The following is a 16,456-nucleotide window of genomic DNA, read 5'->3' as shown; positions in this document are numbered from 1 at the left end:
GGCTTTTGCTAGAAGTTAGGCTTGTATCATTAATAGACAAGACAGAATAAGTTTCAACAGTCCTCATCCACAGTGTTGAGTATGTTGTAGGATTTAGGCTTTGGGCAGCAAAAGAACTGACGGGAGCTGAAGAGTTTCCAAAATGTGGAAGAAAAATATGATCTGGGGACCCATGATTTCTTTTTTGTTTTACAGACATCTTTGGTTAAGAGACATTCACAGAAAAGAAATCCTTCCAAGTAAGGGTAAGGTGTGATCCAAATCTTAATCAAAGCTTGTTAGGAGAACATCGTTAGAATAACTTAGCGAAGTATAAACAAGGACTAAACTCTAATGAGGAGCACTCAACTAAATATATAAAAGAGAAATGGGAGAAGGAGCTTAAAATGGAAAATGCAGAAGACGATTGCCAAAACATGTGGAAGATCCATTGTACACCCACCAATTCAAAGACAGTGAGGGAATTCTCCTGGAAAAAACATTTTCATTACACTGAAGGTGAAAAGTAAGTATTTAACCCTCTGAACTCCAAAAACCTTACTGTGGGTTTAAAAGACGTGTCATCTTTTAAAAAAGAATCGCATGAATTACACCATTCCTCAGAGCAACAAACTATTAAAACAGAAAGAATCATTACATTTCCAGCTTTTCAATAGTCCTTGAACTACTCATCTGTGCTATTCTGTCTGGAAGCTTAAATTAAATTTGTAATTTAATCTAAAGAGTGTGTAAAGCCACCATTTTTTCCAGTATTTGGTAGCAGTCTACATTTCTGTAGAATATATATATATTAATTTTAATGATTTATGGTATTATAACTGTGTCATACTGCACAAAAATCATGGTAACTTCTCTCTACTTCTAGCCATCGTTGTGATGTTTTCATAGAGGGGCAGGACTTTGTATTTCAGTAAGATAATGAGCCCACACTGAGAACACAACATGGAGACGGTTAAATTGAGATCAGGAATGTTGGACAATGTGGATCATTTGATGTAGATTTCTCATATGCTTTGTGGAAATGTCAGAATATAACTGTCTCTTGGGAAATTGTATGTGAAGTGCTACAGCATATGCAGCAAGCAACAGATATTTGGTTAAAAGTGTTAAAATGCCAGCATGGAAACAAGGTAGCACAAGCAACTTGGAGGGCGGGAAGTAGAACCACCAGCTGTCACCTATATTGAAAGTACAAAAAGCCCAAATGGACAAAAAATGTAGAAAATAGACGGTATACAGGACTCTAATTGCTAATGTCAGAATGGAACAGTGGAGGAAAAACCATCTACCGAGCTGTATGAATGATGGAAGATTCACCGAAGTACTGCATGTTCTATGTGGCTGACACTGTTTGGTGTTGTAAATATTTAATAAATAAAGATTCAGGTGGAAAGAAACAGTGTTGAGTTATGTTCCTCTGTAGGGTTTCAGTCGGGCTCCAGCTGTTATATGGTGGAAATGTTCTTCAGTAACAGGTATCCGTTACATTTACTGAGATCAGTTAAAGCTGATAAATGACTATGACAAACACTTTGCTTTTCTAATTTTTTGGTTAGTTTTTATTCATTATTTATGTCTTTAGCAATTCCATCCATCCATTATCTATACACCGCTTAATCCTCAGTAGGGTCGCGGGACTGGAGTCTATCCCAGCTGACTTAGGGTGAAGGCAGGGGACACCCTGGACAGGTCACCAGTCTATCACAGGGCTACACTTAGAGACAGACAACCAAGCACACTCACATTCACACCTACGGACAATTTAGAATCACCAATTAACCTCAACATGTTTTTGGATCTTGTGGGAGGAAGCTGGAGAACCCGGAGAGAACCCACGCTGCACGGGGAGAACATGCAAACTCCACACAGAAAGATTCCGGTGCCCCCACCGGGACGCGAACCGGCAACCTTCTTGCTGCGAGGCAACAGTGCTTTCATTATTTATGTCTTTATCAATTTAATTCTTATTTTTGATTAGTATATGTACCTTATTTCGTGCTGATAATTTAGGAAAACAAAATTAACCAAGAGTTCTCATATGGTGTATTCTCCCCCAGGGTCCATGCCCTAATATACGTTGTCAGGATCAGGACCAGCATTTAATAGGTTCTTCCATTTACTATGCTCCACCTCTTCATGATGTTTCATGAACTTTCACGTGGTAGTTCTTGTGTCACCTTGCTTACAGACAAACAGCTGAACCAACAGACACACAAACAAATGACATTCATACTGTAATACACTTCTGTCTTTGCTCTCCACCTTGTTGGAGGAATAATGGTTTGTTGGTATGAAAAGCACAGAAAGCTGGCGCTGCAATCTGTCCGTCTCTAATCTGGCTGAACTGAACCAGGTTTCAGTTCTTCCACCACTGAGGAATGAACACACGAGGTTCTGTGGTTAAAAACTGGATGACATCAAGGTTGAGCAAACTCAGGAATGAAAGAGACGCCATAACCCGCCCTGATAAAACCTCTGAACGATTTCAAGCATTCAAACATCAAGCACACCCTCTTCCTCCTCCTCCTCCACGTGGTAGCAACCCACTCTTCCTGATTCATGATTAATGCCAGCTGCGAGCCTCATAGGTAAAAATCAGGTTCTTTCCATCTATCGGGATGACAGACAGATGATAATGCACCACAGTGAGTCTTGGCCTACATTCAGATGCGAGCACGTGGCATTGATCGCGAGGCCGCAGGAAAGTGCTCGGAAGTGAGACCTCAGCGTTCACCTTGTTTCAGCAGCTGAGAGTCAGCAGAAAAAAAGGCCGACCTTGGGGAGGAGAGAGCTCAGGTTTCATGGAAATGGAGAAGAGAGGGTCTCGCAGACACGTTTCAGCAGCAGTCCATCACTGTTAGAGCAATTTGTTTGGAGATTTCGCCTGATGTTTTAACCCTGCTTGTTGAGAAATGCATTTATGGGGAGAAGACTTGTGAAGAGGAAGTTGCTTTGTCAGCGTTGTCGGTTTATTTTTGGTAAATAGAGCTTTAATTCCCACCAGGGACCAGGTTACACCACGTGCAGACACGGCGCCAGCAGGGATATCCCGTTTGACAAAGCACGTAACGGGTCGCCCGGGGTCAGCGAGGTTTCACAATTACTGCCTTCATGCCAGAGATGACTGGAATAATTTGGATCCTACCTGAACCACACCCATACAGGAATCCAGGAAAATGGTCCCTTTGGGCTCCTTGGAGATCTTCTCGTCTTTGTAGAAGTTTAAATTGTAGGAGCCGTCCCCAAGCTGGGTCAAGTGGAAATACCTCCTCTTGAATGACTGAAACAGTGACAACAAAACAACATTAACGTCTCAGTTATTGGGAAACAACAAGTTACAATTTAAAGTTGTCCACACCCTCTGCTTTTCACAGAATAAAAACGAGGTTTCAGTCACAAAATAATAACAAAAACTGGACAGATTTAAGCAATCGTTAGTCAAAGAAAATAGGAAATGACATGGGAAAGAAAAAAAACAGACTTCTCATGAGAACAAATGGGGAAAGGCTCCCTAGAAAGTAAGCAAACGACAAAGATGCAATCACATCTGGATCTGGATAAAAAAAATACGGTTAAAATGGACATATATGTGTGTATATATATATATATATACACACACACACACACACGCCAAATACATCATCGACCTTTTAATTGTTAGAGACAAGAACAAGAAAAGAAAGAATCCAGACAGAAGTATACACTTTCCTGACATCGTATATCTTTTATCGTATTCATTTTCATTACAACTGCGCCATTGGGACCTGAACGGAAACCTGCTGAACCCCAAAATCTGCTGGGGGTTTTGAAACAAGTTATCTTACAAGAAATTCCCAAATTACACAATATATCAGATCCAGAAACTGTAAAAAATAGAAAGGAATGTCAGATTTCCAACTTTCCCACAGTCCTTCAGCTGATATTCTGATGTGCTGATCTATGCTAAACTCAACCGAATCTAAGCTTAAAGTCATGATATTTAATCAAAATCCCTTTATTCTACATGTCTTATTTAATATTTTTCACAAAATAAACTGTTGGTTAAACCACATTCTGTAAAAAACTAAAAAATTAGGCGCTTCTTGGTGCAAACATAAACCCAAAAACAATCAAGCTGTGACCAAGAGTCCCATAAAAAAAAATTCTAGGACTTTTTCAAAAAACTGTGCTTATACAGAGCATGGAGGAGACAAGCATGGAAACAAATCAAAGATATAAGTATCATTGTGCTGCACAGATGACATTTTTGAGTACTGTCTACCTTTGGGAAGGTTGTGCTGTTTCCATAGAGGTGCACAACTTTAACCCTTTATCGGGCACTCCTTGAAATACTGGGAAAATGAAAATTTCAACCATAAATATTTTTACTTTTGTGACTAAAAAAGAAAGTTGCAAATCAACATTAATAAAGTTACCATATATGGTAACTTGCCTATCTACGGTTAAAAAAAAAAGGGAATTTATAATAAATAAAAGAAAAAGTAGCAAACTGCAAAAAACATTTATTTCGAAACACTTCACATTTATAAAGTGCTTTGTAAGTTCATTTAGTAACATTTTTCTTGGGGTAGTGATATTGGCACTAATCTCAAAAAGTAAATCAAAGTGTAGATGGTTCTTCAACCTCAAGGAGAGGCACAGGGTGGACGTATTGAACATCCAAGAAAGTTACCAAATATGGTCACTTGCCCCATAAAGGGTTAAGACTGCAGTTAAAAAAAAATGTGACAAGAGCAAATAAAAAATCACCCAGAAAATTCTGGGGGTTCAGAGGGTTAATACATGAATTGTTTCAGCTCTTGATGTGGTCATCACCACTTTCTCACCCTCATAGTGACGCTGATGGCACTGTTCATGTTTCCTTTGTAAAGCCAGCCATGTTTGGTAATCCCACCTTTCTGGGATCCTAAGGAGGCCGTATCCTGCAGGAACCAAAGACATGAGATCAGACATTTTAATACGCACTACATGGGAAAAGCATACATCTCAGCAAGCCATGGAGCCATCTTTCACTGAGTCTCCAAATCTTGTTTTTCATACAAATTCACAAATGTGTCATGTTTGAACAAGCTGCAGTACTTGAAAAGGGGTCCAAGTTTTCCACATATAGTTAAAATAAACAATGCAATGCCTATACATATATATATAAATTCAAAAGCACCGGCAGACTTTGCTTAAGGAAGACCCAGCATGACTGCATTTGGACATTTTTGCAGTGAAGCATCACAGAATAATATCATGTCACCAATTAACACACCTCGCCAAAGCTCTGCCTCGCTGTGCAAAAAGCCTTTGATCTCGCAGTTTGAGATGACACAGAGTCCTACGCTATGTCGGGCCGACTCAGTCCAAACAAAAAGGCAGAAGAACATAAAACAAACTATGACTGTTAAGCTAAATAAATGTCTCCCTCTTCACAGCGGATCTATGACACATGGACCCCATCATCTCGCGCTTGTAAGGTGGGTCGCATGAGATCACGGCTCTCACATATGACCAAACACAAAGCTACCGCCCGCTCCCATGATCTGTAAAAATAAACCAATTAGGAGAGTAATGAGGGAAGAGGAGATGGGAACAAAGTTTACAGCCCGGTCCTGCTTTAGATCAGGCCTTCATGAACAAAAGACGTGTCATTTGAAGTTCGACTTCCCAGCTTTGAAGGACTACAGTAAGGAGCTGCATCCCTGACTAGTTCACACAATGAGAGGAGTTAGATGGGCTTTCAAGATGTCATCGTCCCGGTCCAACACTACTTCTTGTTCTTCTCTTAGTCTAATAAAGAAAAGCAGGATTTTAAAAGTGCTGGCAGGAATTATAACACTTTCAATGTGGAGTGATCTCAAAAGCACCTGGAAAGGTTCAGAGCTCATTTCTTCTCGTGAGTGTCTAGACGATATTCACCGGTCCCCAGAGAGAGGCAGGAAAGTCACCGGGTTCAGTATCTCTGAACTCCAATTTGCTTCAGGAAACTTTGTCAAGGACAGACACAAAGCAACCAAACCAAAAGTCACGCGAAGGGAAGATGAACCAAGTCACACAGACGTACAATTATAGCAACAAAAAAAAAAAAAGAAGGAGAGATCCCGCCTGGGGATTTTTTTAGAGGAAGGCTTTAAATCCTTTTCTTTCATCTGCACAAGGAGCCTCCCTGTTGGAAAAAAATCCCGGAGAAAGTGTTGAATGAAGGGCGATTTGGATCGTGTCATTAGTCGTGTTGAAGTCCTGTCAGTTGACTGTGAGGCTGAGCAGGACAGACTTTGACCCGCGAAGGCCTAACGTAGCTTTACACTCTGAGGAATGCACCTCCTTTATTCACAGCTGCTTTGACTAACAAGCAACTAAAGGGGAAAAAAGAAACATTTTGCAGGGTTGTTGTCTAAAAAGATCCTGTATTTCAGCCTGCTTTCCTGCCTTTAGGAGGTGCAGTTTGACACATGATGCGCGAGTCGGGATCACCGCCACACGTCTGGCGAAGCAGCGTGACCTTGTAGAATTTCAGATAACATTTGTATCAGCAACAGCTTCGTATTATCTTTGCCGCTTTGAAGACTCCCATCTCATTTCAATGTCTGTCCGGTGACTTATGAGCCTCCTTGTTGTGCACTCCTACGAGCCATTCCAAAGACAACAAACACTCGCTTAATCTGCACGGGACGACACACCCACTCTGTCATACATGAATTAGCCGAGGATGAAAAGATCCAAATGTTGCAGCGGAGCCTCGAAATCTCCCGGTGAAGAAAAAAGGTCTTTAAAGACGTGGCGCGCCAGCAAAAGTCTAATTACACTTAATTCTTTCCATTAAATGCGGCTATTAGACACAAAAAAAGGGCCTTTTATCTCTTTAATGGATGCAACGAAAACAGGAAAGGCAAAAGTGATGACTGGAATAGGAGACATTTAACAGCGTTCAGTGTTTTGGGAGTGAGGCTGATGTGAGTAAAAACACAATCAAGAAACTCAATTGGAACTAATAAAGAGCTCTTACTTAAATTACTGAATGTTTTCTTTTTGTTGGTACCTTAAAGACTAAAAATAGGCAGTGGTCTTTTACACTGTTCAAGCCTTTTTGATGAAGACAGATGCTGTAAACTCACCTCATCTTTGTCGACATCCTCATCCACCTCAAATACATGGACAGCCAGTTTATCAGGCCTGGACACTTTACTGTAAAACAAGATGGTATAATGTAAGTATAACAGTCAATACATTAAGGAGATATGAAACAACTTTTAACATGATCTAAACACTTAACAGATTTGACACAGGTTTGCTTTAATATCTGGATTTCTCTGAGATTTTAAACCTCTGGTAAAATGCAAATTATAATAAATTGTCAGTTTTTTACTCCAACACATCTAACTGGCAGCTTTTACTTCTAGTTACTTAAACAACATATCTGAATTAGGCTGTTTGAAGCACTTCATCTACTTTTGATGTTTGGTTACAATTTATTACTAGTAATTAAAATTCTGTGACTTTATGTTAAATGAGTTAAATGCTACCAAATCGGCGCTGGCTGTTCAGAATTTCCATGACTGTTTCTGCTAAGTTGCTTGCATTTCACTTCTCTTTGCAAAGCTCTCTAGCACATGTGGTCCGACTGAGATTGTGTGATTTTTTCCTTATGTTTTTGACATTTTTTTTATAAGTAATTTAGCATTTTGCAGCTTTCTCAAGAGAGCCAGAAAAATTCCAAGAATGGTGAAACAGCAGCACTTGATGGAAACATGCTAAGGTGTATGCGGCCGGCTGGAAAATGAACACGTGCCAAAGGTGAAAGCTTTAACTGTAAATAGGGTTAAGTTATTAACAGGCGATCCGCGTCATGCTGTATTGTTTTAACTTCCCCAGTTTCAGTAAAGTGACAGAACATTTGGCGGCAGTTGTGCTGTCAAGGTCATTGTCAGCTCGTATTCTAACGCCCTGGCAGTAAAATGGATGATCCTTCAGGGGAAGAAGCCCGGAGCTGATGACACAATCTCTGGACAATGAGGGTGGTTTCCACACTGGCTGCATGCGGGAATTATGGAGTGCGACGTAAAAAGGAAACACTCCTCTTGCACGCAAATAAGAATTATTTGTAAGTCGCGTTTCCTTGTAATTAAGCAACGGCAGCATTTTGTCAGAAGTAGGAAACAAAATAGGCGACAGCTTGTGCGTGTGAGACGAGAAAACACAAAAACCTGTGTGACCGGGCGTGCAGGGTGCAATTGGTTTAAAATTTCTGGCATCCGATGTGTTGTATAGCTGTTCTTACTTGCCCGCTGTAACAATGCCGTGGCACACAACCAAATAACCTCTGGTGTGAGTACAGCGTACAGTAGAACTGAGGTTTTTAATGACATACTTACTTTGGAAGCTGTCGAAAGTCACCAGAATAGTCCTCATACTTGTAGTTGACGACATGCCAGTCAGACTTGTAGGTCTTAATGCACTGAGGAGACAATGGACACGAGTTAGAGACCTCTGTAACACCATGACAACACAGTGAGGATGCAGTTTAGGGCTACAGACCTGTTGACCCATCAATCTGAAAGGCATGACTGTGCTTTTTTATGCAAGTTTGGCCATCTTGAACTGCTATAAATAAACAAGAGGGAAATGGTGCACACATTCAGACAGTGACTCCATGTTGTTGTCACAGTTTTGTACACAGGTGTGCAAACATAAATGCTTAATGCTTATCTTCTCCCCTCCACACACCAAGAACTGAATGAGGTGGGTTTATATGTTCAATTGTCATTTTGGGAAGGAAGCTGTTGGACCGTCTGACAAGAAATGTCAAAGTCGGATGCTTCTAAAAGAAAGTTCTGAACTCTAAGACAGACTTAAGTTATGAGTAGGCTTTAGATGGTCAAACAACTTTGGAAACTCCTTCCCTCTCGTCCTGTCCAGTGTTGGATTAGGAAGCAAACAGAAACTGTCCACTTCCGTAACTTAAGAGCCCAACACCTATTTTACAAAGTGGTTGGACAACTTCTAGATTGTTTCTAACGTAACCCGACACTTTGAGAGTCTTATGATGTTGAAATTTAAACAGACAGCTCATTGACTAGAAAACATTACCAAGAGATAGTCTAAGAATTTTAGTGAATTCTTCTAATGAAGAAAATAACATTTATGAAACATAACAAAAGTAAAATCTCCCCCCAAAAAAGGAGTGTACGGTGACTCAAACATCCACCAACACAACTGGGAAGGGAGTGCATCTGTATCCTCCTTTACATGGAGAGGAGACATCTGTTCATTGTTAGCGTCAGCGATAGGAGCAGCTCACTGGTATCTGTTCCACAGAAATACATGTCGTTTACAAGAACTGTCCCTGCTGGGAGATGAGATGCAACCTGATCAGGAGGCGAATCGGAAACAGAGAGGCTCTCATCAGGCTGATCTCCACAGCTGTCCTGGTGATGTCTCACAACACTTGACCGGGTGTCTTAGGATCTTTACGACTTCAGACGAGGCTCTCTGAACACTGACCTCTGACCTGGAAGGTAAACTGTTGGCAGCCAGCTGCTGTCTGGCTTAACAGGACAGTAAAACCAGTGTGCCGGGGCTGGATGGTAGGAATTTGGAATTTTAATCAAGTATTTTTTTTATTTTATGCTGGAAGTAAATTACTAAAAAGGCACATCTGATTGAACTCTATATGAGTTTTAAAAATGTTTAAAACTTATTGTCTTCTGCTACAAACAAACCGCTGCTTCACTTCATAGCAGATATGTTCAAAACTGTAGCGCTGACAGACAGCCCCATAAACCAACACTGACAGAAAATAACCAGAAGTTTGATAATCTTGCGGAAATTAATTGCACTTTATCATTTCAGTGTCTTCGTGTTCTCAGATATTACTGGGAAAGCAGAGCACAAACAGCCCCTGCTGCCTCCAGTAATGATCTATAATGAGCCCAGCTACCATTTAGGCAACAGAGCTCCAGGCTACACACAAATAGACACAGGCTCTGTTTAGCTGGACACATGAAATAAAGAGGTTTCCTGATGTGCTATGATGTGCTACGTATTTACTGCCAAGATTAGCTCACAAATAGGGTAATAACTCACATTAGTGTCACTGTGGAGCAGCAATGTCTGTGCAAGTTGATATACTTTAAATACTTAATCTCTTCCTCTCCTCTTGCATGAACTTGTACAGTTAAAGAGGATGTCTGCGTTTGTTATTTATGGAGTTTTGATTAACCGCCTTGTATACAAGAGAAACATTCATAATTCATTTTGCATCATAACAATGTATTTATGTGTGACTTGTGTGTCTTTTTCAATCGTGTAATGTTAACCATCACAAATGTAATAAAGTTTGAACTGACTTGGCTTCACCTCAGTGTCTCTAAACTATGCCGTCAGCGGTACCGCTCCTGGATATTCTCAATATTTCCCCTAAAATGCGTGCTTTTGTTCAAACTTTGGCAGAAACTTGTGTGTTTGTGAAGAACCCCTCTGCTCATACGAAGAAGCTGATTAAGACAATATGTTTTCAGGGCCTATTTTTTTTTTGAAACCATCCTACCTCTTGGACAAACAGACTCTGGGCCTCCCTCTCTGCATTTTCAGGCACTGTGGGGTACAGAGTCCTCCCTTGCCGCCTCAGAGTTGAAATCTGTAAAACAAAGCGAGAGTTTATCCAGCGAAAGGAACACAACAGGGGAATTACAGCCGCAAAACACCGTCAACACAATAAAACTGAAATTGAAACAAAATGTGGGAGACATTTCTCCAAGTATTACAATATGTGGTTTCAGCTGGACACAGTGGCTCTGGGTGTTCTTTTAAATATTATTCTACGGTTGAGAAGGGGCCAGTGTCTGTCTTCGGGTTCAAAGCAAGCAAGCAATAAGCTAGAGAGCAGCATGTGAGGGAGGCAGGATGCTTGTCCATATTGTTTAGCTCCAGGACCCAAAGACACTTTCACTAATGACCAACAGGTTCAGGCTGCAGCCCGACAGCAGTTTTACAGCAGAAATTCAAGACTCTGCTGTAAATGAAAGCCTCAGATCCTATTGAAACAAAACTGGGAGTCTACAGCCGTGTTTTTGTCACTCTGTAAGGTTTTATAAGAGTACTTGAGCAAATACCAGCACGTCAATCCGCTCCAAACAGATTGATTACAGCTCATATAATATGTTCAGAGATAGGAAAAGGTTGTTATTTTAACCACCTGTACATGTTGACATCCTCTGACTGTGTGAAGGTTAGAGATAATGACAATACTACAGCACATTTATTAAATATGGATTTTACGACATCGAGTGGATGATGCGAACGATTTCATATTTGTTTTCAGGCACTTTGGGATTATTAAACCCCATGGGTACATCTGAGCTTTCGGAAAATAATGAGTTTCCCAGTTGTAATTAGGACTTGAAGTTTATATGAATACAGCGTACAAGTTGGACACTCAGAATTGCAATAATGCTGATGTGAAATGGATAACGGCATCTATGGATGCACAGTGAAGGCTAAAATGAAAAATCAGCAAAATCTATATTGATATCCACTTCACAACCCTGAATATTTATAGTTTTGTTTGAAAATGTTCCATGCAAATAAATATGATTTGTTGTTTATTGCACTGCTGGAAAGACCTGATGTTCTCTGCAAAAATGTTGAAAAAATATGAGCATACACCGGTACTGGCAACAGCAATCTGGAGAAAAAAAACCCTAATATTGTGCATCATCAGGTAAACCATTGTATTGGACTGAGTAGCAGAACATTCCAAAGCAAACCACACAGAGAATCCAGAGGCCCTTTTTCAGAGCTGTAAATTTGGTCGTAGTCCAATTCAGAAGACAGCTAACCCAGAACTCTCATCCGAATGGAACATCTGCATTTCAGATGTTTACTTCAGAATGACCACTCACAGCCCTCTTGAAGACAACAGGACGTCTTCTAACTCCACCAGGACCTGATAAGGGTCATAAAATGTCAATTCTGAGGTGAACCACCCCTTTGGAGAAGTGGAGGTTACACTCTTCACAGGGACCTTCCTGACCTTTATCTCCACCTAACACACAGAACTTTCTATACCACATTTAACTAAACAAAACTAAACCGCTGAAGATCCCAAATCTGGACTCAATCTGTGATACCAGGTTGAGAAGGAGCAGTATTGAAGAAGAAGAACACATCACGCCTGAAGTGTTTGTGGAAGATGCATTATTATTAGTATTGTTAGTCAGAGAAATAGAAATTTACTTTCATGTTAAATGCCAAATTTGTATGCATGTTTACACCTTTTATTATTATCTCTGTCGGAACCATATGAGATAAACAAATCCTGTTTGAAGTAATTTTAATCACCTGCTTCGTGTAATTTTAGATCTGTGATCATCATAGATATTGAACAATTAGATCTGCAGGTTCAAAAAATTAGCACAGAGTAAGTTCTAAAGGTATTTGACCTCTGACCTCTCCTGGACAGTGAAGCTCAGCACCACCACTTGGGAGGAACACAGCCATGATTGGTCAGATGCTGATTTAAATTTAACACTTTCTATATAAAAGAATGGAATGCAACGTGGGCTTAGACAACTATGAGGGCCAGCAGGCTTGTTATTTAATTTCTTTAGAAGAGTTCTTTGTTCTTCTTAAGTTCTTAAGTTACTTTAATGATGCAACAGGTGGACATTTTCTTTGTAACTATGAGCTGTGACTTTATATTTTTATTTTTGCACTTTTTCAATGCAACTATGCAAAAGTGCCGTCCTGTCTCTCCTGAACCAACTCATCCAGCAGATCTTCACATCCTGCAGTGGCCTCCCTCTCCCTTCTCCAAAGGCTACGCAAAGAAAAAAAGAAAGAGAATACAACTGCCAACAAACTTCACTTTCTCTTGTTAACTCGCATCAACTAAAACAGCTCCAATGGCACTGCTGTCAAAGACATACCGCTGTGGTGTGTTATCAACTTTTATTCAAGTTTTTTTTTTTTTTAAAGATTAATGGTTCAAAACTCAGAAATAGTGTAATACAACGACTGAACAGAAAATCTTAGAGTATGTGTGCGTGTGTGTGTCTGTGTGTGTGTGTGTGTGTGGAAAAAGCTGGAAATCAATTTAAACTACAGCCCCGAGTAAACTACTGCGATGAGCACCAATGTTATCATCGGGTCTTGGCAGGAGGATTAATCCTGATAATAAAAATAAAGTGCATTTGTCTGCTCATAATCCCTGCGAGCAAAACAGAAGCATAAATACAAGCATTAAGTGAGCAGTTCAGCTGAGTTTGTTAGGAGGAATGAAACAAGTGAATTCTGGCTTTGTGCAGGTAAAAGCTGTGAGCTGCTTTTGTTTTCTGAACACGTGAAAGATGCAAAAAATACAATGATTCCTTTTGCTTCATTGAAATGGAAAGTGAGCTGAAATATGTTCTGTTATTAGTTAATTAGAGTCAAACGTACTGCAGTAAATGAAACAATTTTGATTACATAATGTGTGTATCCATCGGAAAAAACTAAATTAGCTAAATGTGTTTCCTAAAATAACAATATACAATAAAAAATTAGACCTAAACAATGACTAATTGTTGTTATCTTTCTAGCATTATTTTGACATGTTGAATCAGTGAGTCTATTCTCAATATCTGGAATGACACTAGCACCAAAAAAATGCTATTTCTGTCTTTGCCTCCTCAACAATGGTGCATTTGGTGTTAAACTGAGCACCGACCGTGTCAACTACAACAAATTCCATACCACGCTAGTATTTGTGAAGCTTAAGTCTCCGCTTCCTGTCTGCTAGCCAGGTTTCCTGCAGGGGAGATTATAATCTTTACAATCCAAGCAGCCGAAATAAACAGGCATGGAGGTAAGAGGGAGACGGGAAGTGGGCAACAGGAAGCATTTAATTGGGCTACAAGTCGCAACGGAGAACCATAGTATTCTCTGGGTTAATACGCCCCAAATTAGCATGGGATAGGGTTGGACTCAACAGAATATCATCTGCCTCTGTCAAGTTGGGTATTCTTCTGGACTAACCACCATGCCAGCGGCTCGGAGAGGCTGTACACAGGCAAAGCAGTGCTTGGACCTGAATACTAACATGCTGATGTTTGGCAGCTTAAATATTTACTGGGTTAACTCAGAACGAAACACAGAATGCAGCAGAAGATGATGGGAGCATTGTTAGTTTTGCATGTATTTGGCTTTAAACCAAAGAATTTAAAGAATTTTAATGTTTATCTCATCCAACAATCCAAAGAACGTTCAGGATATCACCAAAGTCATTAGGCTGGATTTACAAAATTACTCGGCAATCCACCAAATAGTTGTTGATATTCTTGTGTCTGAACCAAACTCCAGGGCTGTCAGTTGAGCCATGCTGCTGTTGCGTGAAATAAAAGGAAGCTATACTTATGTGTGACCCATTTAAAAAAAAAAGATTTGCATCTTCAGTGGGTGTGAATAGATCTCGGGGCTGGTTTTGGTGGTTGAAATAAAGAAGAAACAATAACGCTTTGATCTATGGGCCCTACAGCAGAGGCAGTTCTATACATGGAGTATATCTCATTAAGGAGAAGAGGAAAGGAGGCTCATATCCTGGTACTTCCAGACAAATTTCTGAAGAAACCTCGCACAGACATGCAACTCCGCTATGCCAACAGCCTCCAGATGAAAAGCAGATGGAGATGGTATAAACAGAAGAGCAGCACATGACTTTAGATGAGCCAAAGGGGATAAGACGAGGAAGACACCTGATAGCGGTTTCTAACGCTGAGAAACACCACCGTCTGTGTGCACATCGAGCTCTCAGCATGAACACCCACTGGCCATGCTTCTTGTCGCTGAAGCACAACCACTAAAAAAGCTGATTACAACCTTGCCTGAACAAGAGGTTGAGGAGGCAGAAACAGATGTTAAGTTCAGTCACTGTGCCTCTAGTGTTTTTTCTTTTTTTTTCTCTCTCCTCAGACAGAATCACCTGTCAGCCCTTTGACAATGTACTGGTTGTGTGTGAAGCTGGTATGTTCATAGCAACAGGCTGCAAGAGCATGATACAAGAGAAGACAGAGTCAAGGCTGCCCTGCTGTCACCCAGCACCCAGCTGCCAGGCCTTTCAAACGATAGCGACCACGGCTGTATCCAGAGCCAAACCCACAGTTTAGAAACACTTAGCAAAACTACTCGTTTCATTTATGTTCAATTTACTACAGCCATTTTCATTCATCATTAATGAAAGTCTGCACAGTGCAGTGACCACGAATTATTTAAAGATTATATTTAAATACGCAGAAGGCTGCATTACACACTCGACCAGCACCAGCATCGTGTTTAGTTTAATATTCTAACACTGAAGGTTTATATCAAGTCTGTTGCTGCACGAGGAGCCATTCCACAGATCAAGTAACGCCCAGGTGCATCTGCAAATATTTTTTTCATCAAAATGCATCATATATCAGTTCCAATGCATTTGAAAAGGTTGATTCTGTAAGTGCCGCTGCTATGAGCTTACAAAATAACATCACCCTTTAAACAATGCCCATATTTGCTATGATAAACACAGACTTGTGACAGTGCTGCTGCTTGGTAGCGTACGTGGAGGCTTTCTCGGAATTTCTGATGGTGTCAGTTTCAAAAAGGTGTGAAATGTCATTTTTATGGTTAATTTGTGGCCAGATTTGAAAGAAGAACACAGCGTCATGACACGCTGGTGTCGACTACAGCTGTTCTGCAGCTATGACAGATTTATAGGTCACAGTGCAGGTGGGACGCAGAGCTGTGCATAACGCTTTCACTCTCACATTTTGGTACGTTCTTGGTATAGGGGGAAAACATGCTAACTTTTTTTTTGTCATTTTTGTCAATAAAACTAAATAACATAGCGTCATTGGCCATATTTTTTATTCTAACAGTTAAGGCTTGCATATTATCATTCAGAAAAAAATACCCAGCATGCTACAGCTGACACGTAATAACTGGTGCGCTCCTTAAATTCACTTGAGAGTCCCTGTTCCTTAAGTACATGGACATAAATAGACCTTTGACTGTTTGGATCCCAGGATGACTTGAACAGAAGTCTTGACCGAATGTTCTGTGCATCACATGTAACAGTTCAGTTCAAATATACGTTCCACCACTACAACATAGCAGCATTACACATTTGTCACTCTATATATACCCATCAGTTACATCATTCTAGTTTCTGCCATCATACTCTCCAACGTGGGCACTGAGACAAAAGTTGTTAAAGACATCATGGCTACTAAAATAAAAACTTCTCTCACTGGAATGAGTGCCATACCATTAAAAGCTCAGACTCTGTAAAATTGCACTGTGAGGCGGAGCGGCCGGGTCAGATTTGAGGATGTACTGTACATCTCATTGCAGCTCTTGGTGAGGACATCCTTCAAAGAAGTCTCATTTCCTGAAGTACCAGCACTGAGCCAGATTTCCATTTCAGATTTTCCAGCCGTAGCGTGGAAAGAGTGAGGGAGCC

The 16,456-nt window shown here is 40.4% G+C and overlaps 1 protein-coding gene across 4 annotated transcripts in view; it reads right to left on the bottom strand.

Annotated features, from left to right (window-relative positions):
- The window catches only part of LOC103357791 (dedicator of cytokinesis protein 9), an 83,047-nt gene that overhangs the window by 28,861 nt on the left and 37,730 nt on the right, over nucleotides 1-16,456 (bottom strand). For all 4 annotated transcript variants that reach the window (XM_008282499.1, XM_008282500.1, XM_008282497.1 and 1 more), the window contains exons 3-7: nucleotides 10,532-10,621; nucleotides 8,358-8,440; nucleotides 7,101-7,170; nucleotides 4,827-4,922; nucleotides 3,146-3,280 (exon numbers count right to left, since the gene is read on the bottom strand). In XM_008282499.1, the coding sequence (XP_008280721.1) occupies nucleotides 3,146-3,280; nucleotides 4,827-4,922; nucleotides 7,101-7,170; nucleotides 8,358-8,440; nucleotides 10,532-10,621 (474 nt within the window). The remainder of the gene's footprint in view (nucleotides 1-3,145; nucleotides 3,281-4,826; nucleotides 4,923-7,100; nucleotides 7,171-8,357; nucleotides 8,441-10,531; nucleotides 10,622-16,456) is intronic.

The sequence above is a fragment of the Stegastes partitus genome, unplaced genomic scaffold, assembly GCF_000690725.1.
Source record: "Stegastes partitus isolate 25-593 unplaced genomic scaffold, Stegastes_partitus-1.0.2 Scaffold274, whole genome shotgun sequence".
In the NCBI taxonomy this organism is placed as follows: domain Eukaryota; kingdom Metazoa; phylum Chordata; class Actinopteri; family Pomacentridae; genus Stegastes; species Stegastes partitus.
This window is presented reverse-complemented; position numbering and strand designations above follow the sequence as displayed.